This window comes from Mirounga leonina, unplaced genomic scaffold (genome assembly GCF_011800145.1).
Source record: "Mirounga leonina isolate KUSES-001 unplaced genomic scaffold, KU_Mleo_1.0 Mir_55, whole genome shotgun sequence".
In the NCBI taxonomy this organism is placed as follows: Eukaryota; Metazoa; Chordata; class Mammalia; order Carnivora; family Phocidae; genus Mirounga; species Mirounga leonina.
In genome coordinates this window covers 1,966,322-1,980,876 of record NW_023270816.1, presented here as the reverse complement: position 1 = coordinate 1,980,876, position 14,555 = coordinate 1,966,322, and the positions used below count along the sequence as shown (strand labels likewise).

Sequence of the window (14,555 nt, the reverse complement as noted above, 5' to 3'; positions counted from 1 at the left end):
TTCTTTTCTAAATCTACATTAGACCACTCTGAACACCTTCTCTGAGCCCAGAGAGGGGATGGGGGGTTAGCTTTCTTCTCACTGTGTTGAGAGCAACTGGGCTCTCAGAGGTACCCCAGGATGATGTAAAGCAGAGAACAAGGACACAGGTGCCAATCAGAGCCCGCCCTCCATGTGACCCAAGGGGGATGGGGATGGGGGGGCGGCAGGGTGGTAGGAGATGACCCAGGGCCCTCACCAAAAGAAGGAGCTCCCCCACTCGTAGCTGTCATGGCCCTGCTTCTGCGCCCGGACGGTGAGGTCGAAGCTGGACCCATCACTGGGCCACGAGAAGTAGAAGACCCCCGAGTTGAGGATCTTCCTCAAGGCTGTGAGGCGGTCCTCCTCCTTGGCCTCCTCCTGTAGAGGGTAAAAGTCGGTGGCGGTGATTTTGTAGATTTCAGCCTCTGGAATTCTGCCCACGGATGTGCAGCCTGTCACCAAAACCAGGAAGCTCAGGGAAGCGCCACCTGGAAGGGAAACAGACAAGGGGGCTTAGCACCACACTGAGCCGGTGCAGCCCAGAGCCGAGCAGGGGACAAGCTCCCACAATGCCACTGCAACCACGCAGCTGTGTTTGCTCCCTTGCAGCCCCAGGGATCTGTCACCGGAGCCGGAAGCCCAGTGCCTGGTTCTCCGAGGGTGGCCTCTGATCAGCAGCGGCATCACCACCTGGGAGCCCACTGGAACTGCGAATTCTTGGTCCCATCCAGACCGCGGGGCCAGGGGCCAGCCACCTGAGCTGTAACAAGCAGCCAGGCCATCCTGCTGCCCACCAGCCTGAGGGTCACTGGCCTGGAGCCTTCCTGGCCCTACAGCCTCTTCCGCTCTCTGCCACCCAAAGCCTTGCAAATCCGCCCTCTCCACGAAGCCTCAGGCACCACCTGGCTCAGGGCCCCCCAGTGGGGTCAGTCCTCCAAGCTCAGCCACCGGAGTAGCCTCTCGAAGTGGCCTGCTGGAAGACCTCCCTCTCTGCTTAAATCCTTCCACAGCTCCCACCTCCCCCAGGACTGGAAGGGGAACTCCTCCCAGGCCGACCACCCCCATCCCTCCCCACCTACGGACACCCATGGTCCAGTAGCTCTCAAGGGCTGTCCTCTGTGGCTCCTCACATACGCCATATGCCCTCACACCCCTGGGCTTTTGCCCAAGATGTTGTCTCTGCCCAGGACGCCCCACCACCATCTGTCCAGCAAGGCCTTCCCCACTCACCTTCCCTGCCTCCACCCTCTAGAAGAGCCACGAGCCTTCCCAGTGTTCATCAGGGCCACCCTAGCTCAGTCCCTCCTTTCCAGGAGAACTCCTCTCGGGGAGCCTGCCCTGCTCTCCCAAGACATTGCTATGTGCCCCTCCTACAGGCCAACGGCATCCCTGTTAGCCCTCATACACGCAGAGCTAACAACCTCGTTCCCATCTGGGTCCCCCAGTAGACTGGGGGTTTCTTAGGGGCAGGACTTTGCTTCATTGTTCCATCCCAGCACTGCACATGGCAGATGTTGGAGGAATACTTCCTACCTGAGCCCCCCACTCCCCACGAAATGATTACCCCTACCACTGCCCACCTGGTTGCCAGAACGAGGCAACCCCTCCGGGGACCCCACCACACCGTCCGTGGCTGCCTTCTCTTCCGCACCCCCCACTGCACAGGTACTGACAAGCACATGCTGTGGGAGTCAGGGGTGCATGGCAAGGCTCTGCTCTGGGGACAGCAGGGACAGTGCCCCTGCTCTGTTTCAGGAGACGGCCCGAGAGATCACTGGGGGGACCAACTGGCCTTCAGGGGCTGGCGTGGTTCTGGTCCAGAGGATATTCTTCCCACCCTGCTGAGCTTTAAAGGACCTGCTCCCAGCAAGATCCATTCCCAATGGTCAGAGGTCATTATCTGGAGTCATGGTGGCCAACATTTTAGACACTCTGATAAAAGACCCTTAAGTCCCAGTGCTCATTGTGTCCCCCCCACTCCCTCCTCACACTTGATAAGAAGAAGGGTGCTGCTCGGGGCCAGGACACATCTGGGTTTTTCTTAAAGATGCCTTCATCCAATAACTAGGTCACTAATCCTACCAATCCTGTTGGGGGGGGTGTGGAACCAACGAGGCGACCATATTGGCTCATATCCCACCTCCCCAGGCAGATTATCAGGAAACTACTTTAAAGCAACTACTTTAAAGAATAAGGCAGTTATGCTGTGGACAGTGATCGCTGTCGGGGGGCTGAGTTTCTTAAGCAGGATAAGTGTCATTTCTGGAAGACAGGTGGGGTTTGTGTGGGCTTGATGTCCCTGAATTATAGCTTCACAAACACAAACATTCCCATAGCCTGTGCTCGAACCAATGCCCAGGCATCCCCTCTGCCTCTGTTGATGTGCTCAGAGCAGGGAAAGCAGAGTTCAAGAACAACCAGAGGCATGGCCAGGGGACAGCCCCTGCGGGCTAGGCTGCTAGCCCCAGAGGGGATTCTGTAGAGAGTGGGGTCAAGGTGAAGCGTGGAAAACTAAGTCTCTCCACCCAAGTTGTGGAGTGGATTTCGAGCAGCACTTCCTCAACAGCCCCTGCGTGGGGGAACCGAGTCCCTGGCAAGAGTCCCGGGTGGCTCTGAAGACAGCAGGCATTTCCTGTGCAGGGCAGTGGCCAGGGGGAGGCTCGGGAGGGGCGGCTGCAGCAGGCATGAAAACGCTCTTAAAATAAATGAGAATTGGAGCTCCTGAGTCCTGGGATGAGGGGCTCAGGGGAAGGCACAGGTAAATTTTTAAAAATCCACCATAGGAGCGCACTGGAACCAAGCACTTTGATGACAACGGACTCTCAGGTCCTGGTGTTTCCCGGGCACCAGACACCATTCCGTGACCTTCCTCTCAACAAGCCCATGGGCGGGGAGGAGGTACCACTCTTAGCCCCATTTCACAGAGAGGCGGATGGAGGCACAGAGCGGTTAAGAAGCCTGCCCAAGGTGACCCAGCGGGGGAGCTGGGATTTGAACCCACTTTCGGGCTCTACCGCCTGGGAAGTTACTCAGACCAAGTCTGCTTCCAGAGCCGGCACTCTACCTGGATCCTCGCTGAAGGATGGCCCACATGCCTGACGAGGCTGCCATTTCACACGCGAGGGACTGTCCCCTGGGGGAGCTGAATCATCTGCCCAAGTGCACGGCTAGTCTGTGTTGGACCCACAGTGCAAAGGTGGTGGGTCTCACGTCCCCGGCTCCCTCGGGCCCCCAGGTCTGGCGGTCTCCAGTCCCACAGGCTTACTGTCTCACTAGGCGTGTGGCTGACTAACGTACCATTTGCTCATCTGACACCACACATTTTCATCATTAGTTCAAACGGTTATGAATAATATATTTTCCAGCATATGCTAAATATTGATGTGTAAAAATAAAACTGTTGTGGGCCTCTTTACCAGGATCCAGTAGAATCTAGACTCTGGTTTGATCAAGGAATGCATGAATAAGTTCTTCTTGAACAGATGGGATTTTCCTCGTATTTCCATTCCACGTCCCCCCAGAATTTCATCCTAATGTCACATATTTTGTGCTTCTGTGTCTCTTGATCCTACTGTGCAGCAGTTTGATCCTAATGCTCGAAGTATTTAAAAGACTTGAGTTATCATTGCAATGATTTTTAGTACAAAATTGGTCAAACACTATAAACACAATGCTTTGCTAAACATGATTTAACATAAAAAATATAAAGATTTATTGGGAAGGTGGATGGGACCTCTGGTTCCTATATCCACAGATAAATATTATTTATTAACGGAATGAAACTAGATCCTGTACCAAGTCTAGTTCTGTTTTTCATTTTTACAGATGTGAACACTAAGAAACCTTGTTCACATTCATAGATCGATGGGCTTCATTATAGAAACGCTGCCCAATCACTCTTCAACGTCCTTCTGAGTTACCTGTTAAAAAAAAAAAAATCACAAAATCTATCCATCAAATTACTATTAATGCCGTCAGCTGATGGCCCACTGACGTTCTCCTCCAGTTTTGTCAAAAGCCAACCGCTGGCTGTCCCCTGACTTGTTAAACTGAATGTCACCCAGGCACTGAGGTGACATGCAGCCTCACCAGAGCCAACAACAATAGGCGGAACCGGCCCTCTGTTTGGCATCTGTAGGTATCTGCCACCCAGAGCCACACACCATGAGTGGGGTCAAGGAGTGACCCATTCTGGAGGCAGAAGAAGGTCAGGTGGAAGGGGATGGAGGAGAATGAGAAACCGGCCCCCTCATCACAGGGACATTCTTAGGCAAACAAAGGAGGTGAGGACCTAGGAACAGTTCTCCTCAGAACTGACCAAGTCCGTGTACCGTGGACAGTCTCTGTGACCTCAGAGGAACTGTGTCAGGCCACGGCCTCTCTGGGAGGAGGACCCGGCCCTCCGCAGCCTGGCGCGTGGCTTCCTGTCACTCCAGTCCTGGCATGATTCCCCCTCCTCAATCTTGTCTAGCAACCTTGGATGCACTCCATGTACTACAGGTTTTAAGGAAAGCGTCCTGATTCAAGCCCAGCACCAGACTGTGGGGTGGGGGTGGGAGGTCACTGCCCCCTGGCCTACCTGTCAGAAGGTGTCTCTAGGGGCTAATAGTGGGGCTGAGGGGACTCACCTGCCCCAGGTGTGAAGGATGTCCCTTCGGGTGCTCACCTTGCACACAAGACCTAGGCTTTGTTTTTAGTAAGGCAGGATCAGTTTCCTCCCAGACAAGAATACCAGGCCTGGGGTGGGGGGAATGGGGGGGGTGGGGTCTCAGAAGTCATTAGTCAAGGCTGAGTCCAGGGGCTTAAAACCAGGAAGGATCTTCTAGCACGGGAAAGACAAAACTCAAACTTGCTTTGGCCTCAGCAGCTGAGACTCTGGCCTCTGCACGTCTCTATCGGCTGTGGGGCCTCTGGCCAGTCTCCTATCCTTTCTGGGCCTCAGAGAACAATGCTCCAGACAGCCTCTGGGTCCCTTCCAGCTCGGAGGAACTCTGGTTCCAGGGCTCTGGCCAAAGCAAGAGCACGCCTGGGTCAGAGGTTGCTGGCCGCATTAGGGGAGGTGACAGGGAGGACAAGCAACAGGTCACAGGCCCAAAGACACACCAGAGCAGGAAGGGATCACACACACACACATCCAGAGTGCGGACCAGTCCCGCAGCCTGAGCAGGCAGGGTGGGGAAATGGGAGGCGACCACCCCAATATGTATTGTTTAGTGGGGCCAGGGTTTCAGTCTGGGAAGATAAAAAGAGTTCTAGAGACAGACGGTGGGGATGGTTGTACAACAACGTAAATGTCCTTAATGCTACGAAACTGTCCACTTTAAATTGGTTACAGGGGTAAGTTTTTAGGTTCTACACACACACACACACACACACACACACACACACACAAACTCGGAGACCTCAATGTCGATTTAGAAATTCTCTCCCTCGAGAGGATTGCCTTCAAAACCCAACTCCGAGGCCCAGCTGCCCCCAAGCCCCTGAGCCCTGCAGCAACGGGGTCCGTGTCTTGTCGCGCTGTGGCCGCTTGTCATCTGGCTGGAAAGGGCTGGCGCTAGGAGCACCTTGAGTCATGCGCAGACACAACGTTGTTTGTGCGGGGACAATGCTGGGCGTGTTCTGGCTGCCGGGCCTCCTGCTTCCCCTGCGTTGGCACTTCTCTGTTGGCTCAGCCTTAGAGTTCGCCCCCTGGCCAGGTTCGTGCCAATCTCAACGCTGGGCTGCCTATAGACCCCCTTATCGATCCTGCCTTACAGGACACTCATACTTTAAAGCTGTAGACACAGGACTCAGGAGCTCTAGGCTAGCCCACCCCTGGAGTGGAGGCGCCCCAAGGCTCCCCCCATACCAGCCAGCTCAGGGTTCTAAATACCCTGCACCCACATGGCGCAGTTTCAAGGATCTCTTTCGCCTTCCCTTTCTAGAACGTGAAAGCGGCGGCTTACACAGGCTCATGGGAGCCAGCTGTGCCCATCTGTCCCCAACTCCGAGCCGTAGCCTGAAATCCGCCAGGGGTGGGTTAGCTACACCATGGAAACCGGCAGATGCTTCCTATCAGGGCTTTGTTGCCCCCAGAGAGCTGGATGTCCAATATTTACCAGCACAGCACTGGAGGTAGGTCGTAAATGACCCTAAGACTGATGAAGGCCACGTCATTTCAAGACTTTCTAGAGAACACTGCATACCCCGAATCTCAAGACTAAAGACGATCACATTTCTCTCTCCAGAGACTTTTCATTTTGTAGTGACTGCCCAGCAGTGAGCCCTCCGCTAGCCTCTGCAGATTAACCACCCACCAGGACTCAGTGCCCTGACCCCTACCCCACACCTCCTTCACCCAGAGGGACCCCTCTGTAGGCCAGCCCCCTCCCCCTCGGTACCCACGTTCAGACCGGGTTTTTTCTCCCCTATAAATCTCTTAGGAATTATGTAATATAGAGATGAGACAGTTCTCCTGGTTTTGCAGGTGGGAATACAGCCCTAGAGAGATTAATAAATACAGAAAGTGAGTCTGTTGTGAGGCTAGAACTAGAATCTAGGAGGGCTGTCCTGTACAGCTTCAAAGGCTGTGCACTACACAACTCCAGAAGGAGGGCCGTCCTGTACAGCTTCACAGGCTGTGCACTACACAACTCCAGAAGGAGGGCCGTCCGGTACAGCTTCACAGGCTGTGCACTACACAACTCCAGAAGGAGGGCCGTCCGGTACAGCTTCACAGGCTGTGCACTACACAACTCCAGCAGACACGATTCATTACAGACCTCACTGTATCCAACCCTTGAGGCTATGAAATAGGAAGGCCGTGAGAGCTTAGGTTAAAAGGGAGTTAAATCCCTGTTATTGTTGGGATAAATTCTTTCGACTGCTATACTCTCACTTTCTATGCTTTGTATCATGTGTGCATCCGGAAGCCCGACTGCCCGGCTAATTGTGGGGGCTCCACCCCCTTCCTGCTGGCATTTCAGGGAGGAAGGAGGGACTTACGGTGTTTATGAAAACCTAGGAACATGAGATAAAGCTTTTATGCAATTTTTGTGCACGTTTCTTAATTTCTAACATGAAAAAGCTATCTTCACTTAGGTAGATTGAAATTCAACAACTTGCCCCATGTTACAAGCCTGAGGGGAAGTCTCTTTCTTTGTACAGAGACCCTCAGCCTAACAAAGTCAAGAGGGAGGCCCATCCCCAACTGGTTTTTCACTCTGCACTGCCCAAACACCCTCAACAGCTGAGGAGAAAACACGATAGCTCTGGGCCGGGAACTTGCAGCAGGAAAAGAAAATCAAGTTAAAGCCACGTACTCCTTCATGTAACCAAAGGGGATTTAAAAAACTGGATGATAAGGCCCAACCCTTCCATCCATCCTTCATATACCCTAGGACTCTTTCAGGAATGTGTTGAAAACAGACCAAAGAATCCTGACATTCCAAAACCCAGAAGTCATCCTCACCCCGTCGGAGAGAGTTATGGCAGCCCCCCCGGAGGGCGACTCTGGCAGGCAGGGCTGGGGGTACTCAGAGGAAGGGAGAAATAGGGGCTGGGGACCTGACAGCCCTCCATGCCAGGGCCATGCCTGCTTGCTTGCAGCCCCCAGAGGCTGTGCGAGCTCACTCCTGGGGGAGGGGTGGGTGGGTGGCACTGGGTGCAGGAAGGGAGCCCGGCCTTGCCCCCGGGGTGGGGGGGGAGGGGGACAGCTCCCCAGCAGGTGGTCACCTCTCCACATCCTGCCCCGGGTGATTCCATGGAAGCTTGCCCTGACCTTGGGCCAGATGCCCCACAGCCACCTGGGCCCACTCTGACAATATTTCTCAGGGTTAAAGTCAGAAGTGTAGCTAGGATTCAGACTGGTGAGCTGTTAAGAGCAACTCCCTGTAGCCAATCTCAGATCACAGTCCAGGAAAAAGACACTTTCCTCTGGGATGATGGAAAGGTACTGCTCTTCCTGTCCTTGGAAGCTCAACCTTTTCTGTCCCCTTTCAAGACAGAACAGCCCAGTGGTTGACAACAACCCCAGGTCACCCCCTTGAGAACTGCCTGACCTTGGCCAAGCTGCGGCCCTGCGCTAAATCCAGATCTCAGTCAGGTGCAAAACAGATCACTGATTCATGTAGCAGAAAACCATTGCCGGTTATAACTGTAAGATGTCAACAACGGTAACACATCCTAAGAGCCAAGACACTACACTGTAAAAAAAACCTCACAGAACAGACAAAATACAGCACTTAAGTTTTCTGAGCTTCTCTGCCTGTGTGGGGAAAGCAGGACAGGAACAGGCACCCACCTCTCGTGGTGGGAGAACCGAGTTACCCTGTTAAAACAGTGCCTGGCACAGAGTACGCACTGTGGAAGGTTAGCTGGCTTCCTCACATCACCGTCGTGGAGGCAAGGGCCACAGGAAAGTTCTGTAACCTCGTTAAAATCACTGTGGGGAAAAGTCCCGCAGAAAACCATGTGGGCAGCACATTTTCAGGGAAAAAGCAAGTGCACGGAGGCTGCTCAGTCTGGGTTTGAATCCTAGCTACTCTTCTTCCCGGAGGCAGTAACTTTACCCCTCTGAGCCTCTTCCCGTTACTAGGAGCAGTGGGAAAGACACAGTATCATATTGGGTTATTTTTAGGATTAAATAAGTTACTGCATATCTAGCCCCGGGCACAAAACAGACATTGAACGCATGCACGTTGTCATGTGGCTACTGAGTGCTTTTCCTACACACTGTTAGAAAATAATCAGTGGCATCAGAGTTCAGGAGACCCCATCCCCTGAAAGAAAAGACCCAGAAAAGTAGTCACAAACAACAGTGCCACTCTGTCGGCTAAAAAAATCCTCGGTCTGGGGACACAGCTGCTGTGGGACACGTGCGGCCCTAGCATGCTCGGCTCGGGGAAAAGCCGTGCGCCCGAATCTGGTCCAGTCCCAGCCATTCTCATTCTGGGGAGCAGGACTGAGAAGGAGGGATGTCACCTGTGCTCTGGCCCGGGCCCTAAACGTCCCTGAAGACACTGGGTCCAGCCAACATAAATGTGGTGGCTGAAAGAGGAGGAAGGAAAGGGTGGCCAGACCCTGAAGGGAGGTCCAGGGGCACAGAGGTGGCAACACAGGGTCCCCACTGGAAAGGCTGCGACCCCCAAGAGCAGCCCAGCTGACAGCTCAGCCCCGAAGGTCTCATAGGAGCAAGGATGCCTGCTTGTTCCTGTGAGTTCTCAGCCTTTTCAAAGTCAGACCACATGGCCCATTTTTCAAATGCCCCCCCACCCCCCGATGATCGATGGCAGGTGCCTGGGGGCTCTCCTTGCCAACATGCACGCCCAGTCCCGGCTATTCTCCAAGCCACCCCTGTGAGTCCGGGGGCTTCTGACCTCCCGCATCCACCCCTTCTACAGTACAGATCCCCTGTAAACGATAAACAGCCCCCTGGGGGGACCCCCCCGCACACACGCACACACACACACACACACACACCCGACTTTGGAAGAACTCAGGTCCTGGAGGGCAAACAAGGAAGGTGAGCTTCCTTCTGCCGCCAGCACGGACAGGTGAGAATCAGGCTGCGTTCACCTTGACCTCCTCCCCAGCACAGAGGAGCGGGCTCAGCAAAATAAAGAGACATTTTAGAAGATCCTAAGCTAAAATAAAATGCCTAAATCCGGCAGTCTTTCCAAACGAATGCAGGAGAGGCTCTGGCCCCAGAAGTCTAGCAGCAGACGTTCTGACAGTTGATCTGTCTGAACGGGTACTTACCAGATCTTACCCTGAGCTCCCCCAAGCAGCCATAAGCGTCCGTGAGCTTTCCATACTGGCCTTTAATGACCTCCTTCTCTTCCGGAGCTGGGAGAGAAACACATCACAGACAACATCAGCCTGGGTCTCCTGTTGGAGTTCATTCACTGCACCTTCCCATCTGGCTCCCTACCCACTCAAAAAAGAAAACGCAGAGACAATAGCTCAGCCTCAAGTAATGTGTGTGGAGGCTTTAAGACTAGCGAATCACCGAGCTGCAGAGATTTAGACCTTCCCACAAAAAGCTTGCTCTCTGGAAGCGCCCACAGCTCCCTGGGGGCTGGGGAGGGTGAGGGAGAGGAGGTGCTGAGGTTCGAGCCTGGAGCAGGTGCCTCAGGCCCAGCCCTGGCTGCAGGCTCAGAAGCAGGAGTGAGTCATCGTTACCCAGTGGGGAGGACCTTCCTTCCTAAATATTGTTCACCGGAGGCTCATCCTGCAAGTGCCCACCTGCCCGCAGGGACCTGCTAACTATCGTACAGGGGAGGCTGTGCAGAAGGCCCTCGTGTCCCGGGTACCCCGGGCCTGGGCCCGAGGCATCCCCCGCCACCGCCAGCAAGCTACAGGAGCAGAGCCCCCAGGGTCTTCAGCAGTTACCACCAGGGCCCCGGACGAGACACAGCCTTGGCAGAAAGCAAGAGAAGAAAGCTGACCTGACAGAGGGAAGGACCCTTTGGAGCTGGGAGCCCTTGCCCTTCAAGGACACCAGAGACCATCTGGCACGGACGGTGGCAGGCCCTTGGACCCTTCCTCTGAAGAATGTTTCTATGTGCAGAGAACGAAATAGGAACCCGGATGAACCCTCAAAGGAGGGCCTGGCAGACAGCATTAGGGAGATTCACTAGGAGAGCAGTCACCCTGCCTCTGATTTACTGTGACAGATGGGCTCTTAATCTGCGGCGACAGAGGAAGGCCCAGCAGACACTGCAGCTTCCCGGGGGAGCGTCTGGGGGGATCCGTACAACCTACAACTGTGTGCAAATTTTTGGCTGTATTTTTTTATGAAGCTGGGAGCCACTGTTTTTGTCAGAATGGCAAAGGAGTTGGTACCCTGAAGAGGTTAAGAACCAGTTTACTAAGTCACATTTCCCCCCGGTCCTCACAGGAATTGTTCTGATTGATTAGGGTGCTGGGGGGTGGCAAGGGGGCATAGTAACCTAAAGCTAACTATGAGAAGGACTGGGGGGGGGCCGTCCCACCCACTCCCTCCGCCAGTTCAGAGAAGGGGCAGCCGCGCGTCATTCACTCGTCCCCCTGCTGCAGCTGTGGTAATAAAGGACCAGACCACTGGCTCAAAACAACACGCATCCGTAAGCTGACAACTGTGCAGGTCAGAAGTCTCCGAAATGGGTTTTCCTGGGTTAAAATCCGTGTCGGCAGGATTGCATTCCTCTGGAAGCTCTAGGAAAGAACCTGTTTCCTGGCATTTTCCAGCATCTCGAGCCCAGCTGCATTCCTGGGCTCCTGGCCCCTGCCCGCCCCCTTCATAGCCAGCAATGGCCTCACTCTGGTCTCTGCTCCCACCTTTACTTCTCATTCTCTCCCCCTCTCCTGCTTCCCTCCTCCCTGTTTTTTTTTTTCTTTAATTGTATTTATTTATTTGAGAGAAAGAATGAGCGGGGGTAGGGGCAGAAGAAGAGAGAGAGAAGCAAGCAGACTCCCCACTGAGCAGGGAACCCGATGTGGGGCTGGATCCCAGGACCCTGAGATCATGACGTGAGCAGAAGGCAGACACTTAACTGACTGAGCCACCCAGGCGCCCCCCTCTTCCCTCTTTTAAGGGCCCTTGTGAGTACACTGGGCCCACCCAGGTAACCCAGGACAATCTCCCCATCTCAGGCCCCTTAACTTAATCAAATCTGCAAAGTCCCTTTTGCCACGCAAAGTAACAGCCACAGGGACTAAGGACTAGGATGCTGACATCTTAGGGGCCCACAGATGGCTATAACCCATTTCTCGGAGGCCACAGGCCTCCCGCTCCCGGTGAGGGAGGGCGAGGTAGCCTCTCCATTCCCCACATCTGCTCCTGGCCGAGATGAACATCCCCTGCCCAGAGGTGATGGCAAGCCCACTGCGGAGGGCCAGGCATGGTGTCCTGTGCCTACAGAGTCCTCCTGGAAACAGGCCTGCGCCCTGACCTAGGACAGGTCCACCCCGTGAAAGCCTACGCCCGCAGGCCACGGGCATGGCCAGCTCGGTGTCTCCCGCACGCAGGTGCTGCAGGCAGAACCAGGACCCCGGCCCTCCTCTCGGGATACGTGCTGATAAAGCACAAGAACAATTCTGAGCCCAGAATATATATTTCAACCCTTGGAGCTTTACAAAAGCCCTCACACAGAATCCTTAAGCCTGAGGGTCACCCCATTCCAGCAACAAGGAGGGCCTTGTGCGGTCATTTACCTCTGCAAATGCGAGTTTTGCTCGCATTTGCGAGCTCCGACTGCTGGCCGGAGTCAGGTGGTCAGACCCACACTTCAGAGGTGGGAACGTGCCCCCGAGGAGAAGCCCTGGAAACGCAACTGGCTGCTTGCCCGGCTGGGTGACAGGTGACAAGTGCACACATCACAGCCTGTCACCAGGAACACGAAGCCAATACAAGTAACAAAAGGCTCTTCATCCTCTTGTTCAGCAAACAAACGAGCACAACACCCCAGGGCCACCAGGTCCCATTCGAATCCTATAAGCTACTGCCTTCCCAGTGGAAACCCCTTTCTGCCTGCCACGTGGGAGCCCACAGCCACAGCAAGTCGCTACCTTACTGGCCTCAAACCACAACACGGGACCATCTCACGGGGCCTGAGGGCCAGAAGTCTGCAGCAGGTGTCAGCAGGGCCCTGCCCCCTCTGAAGGAAGGCTCAGGGGACGATTCTTCCCCGCCTCCTCCTGGCTTCTGGTGGGGGCTGTCAGTTCTCGGTGCCCCCCCCCCACATCCCTCCCATCTCCGTCTCCATCTTCCGAGTGTTCGTCTCTGTGGCTTGTCCTCTTCTTAAAAGGACACCAGTAGTATTGGATTTGGGGCCCACCCGACTCCAGCATGATCTCACCTCATCTCATCTCGCCTAACGACATCTGCAAATTCTGACGTATTGCGAATTAGGACTTCAACATACCTTTTTTGGGGGACACGTGGGAACCCATAACACTTGGTCACTTTTTCATGTGCTGAGTCAGTCCTTTTAAAGCCTAGACTTGTCGGCAAGCTATCGGTCCTATAAGCTTATTTTCTCTTTTCAATGCCTTCCTCTCTAACGCTCCTTCTAACCCTCACTGTATAAGAGGAGACGTTCCTCTCCCATAATGCAGCCCCCCCCCACCCCCCGACCCCACACTCCCAGAGGCCTGGCCTCTCAGGCAGCCTGTTCCCAAATCACCCGACACCCCTGCTTGCCCCAAACAACTATATTTCCTCAGTTAGGTTTGAAGGAAGAAGAAATCCATTTTGCTCTTCAAAAGGGAGCTCACAGGGGCACCTGGGTGGCTCAGTCGTTAGGCGTCTGCCTTCAGCTCAGGTCATGATCCCAGGGTCCTGGGATCGAGCCCCTCATCGGGCTCCCTGCTCAGCTGGAAGCCTGCTTCTCCCTCTCCCACTCCCCCTGCTTGTGTTCCCTCTCTCGCTGTGTCTCTCTCTTTAAAAAAATAAATAAATTCTTTAAAAAAACAAAAGGGAGTTCACAGATCGAATGTCTCCAAGCACCAGGCAGGTGACGAATGAATGAAGCTGCTGCAGGGGGCGGCCACGAGTGACCAGAGGACACATACCCCCTCTGACAGGGGCAGATGGCCAGTCCCATGCCAGCCCAGTGTCAGCAAGTCTTCTCCAGTTTTTCGAGAGAAATAGGACACGCCTGATTTTTCAGTGTTGGCAACCAATCCAAATTTATTTTAAGCATCGTGTGGGCTGAACACACACCTCTGCAGACTGCATTTGGCCTGCCCATTTGCAACTTCTGTCCTCCCTTACTTAATGTTTCGAAAATAGCCTATTCCTGTCTTTCACACTTTTGTTGCATTTCCTGTAGATTTTTCCACGTTAGAATGCCTTTGCTTCCGCCCCCATTGGCCACGAATTTCCATCCTTTAAGGAAAGTCCCCTCATTTGCTTCCCACCCTCTTCCTCATCCACCTCGCGCCCCTGGGACGCAGCCATGCGCCCAGCGAACGGCGTGCTGAGAGCCTGCCATGGCTGGCACTGTCCTGGACCCAAACGGACAAAAGCCTATTGCCGCAGAGCTGGCCAAGGCAGGCATTTGGCAGCGGCAAAGAAGGAACGTGTGTCATGAACGGATGCGAGATGACAGTGGAGGCCAACCAGGGAGGGGGTGGGAGCCGGGAAGAGTGGCATGGGCAAGGCGCATGCACAAAGGCGGAGTGGCAGGGCCCACTCGGCGCCAGGTACCGACCGTGCAAGCTTCCTGTCAAGGGGGACAGACAAGCTCAATAAGCACAATACAGACAGTGATAGGACCTGGGGAGAAAAAGCGAGCGGGGAAGGGGGTGTAAAGTGTGTGGTGTGCGGTGTGAGTGTGTGTGAAACTTTACCTACTGTCGTCTAAGAATGCATCACTGCAAGGGTGACTTTCGAACGCAGGCTTGAAGGAAATGACAGGGATGGCTGAGTGACTGGGGGGTGGCACTGTAAGTCCAGGAGATCATGTGTAAAGGTCCTGAGGCAGAAGCATTCCTGACATATCCGAGGACCAGCAAGGAGCTCCATGTCTGACAGAGGAAACAGAGTGGAGGACAGATTGTGGAGAGCT

The 14,555-nt window shown here is 54.4% G+C and overlaps 1 protein-coding gene across 1 annotated transcript in view; it reads right to left on the bottom strand.

The window, feature by feature from the left end:
• LOC118001977 (synaptojanin-2-like) overlaps positions 1-14,555 on the bottom strand; it is a 96,227-nt gene that overhangs the window by 59,951 nt on the left and 21,721 nt on the right. The window contains exons 2-3 of the mRNA XM_034992195.1: positions 9,763-9,849; positions 239-509 (exon numbers count right to left, since the gene is read on the bottom strand). Of these exons, the coding sequence (XP_034848086.1) occupies positions 239-509; positions 9,763-9,849 (358 nt within the window). The remainder of the gene's footprint in view (positions 1-238; positions 510-9,762; positions 9,850-14,555) is intronic.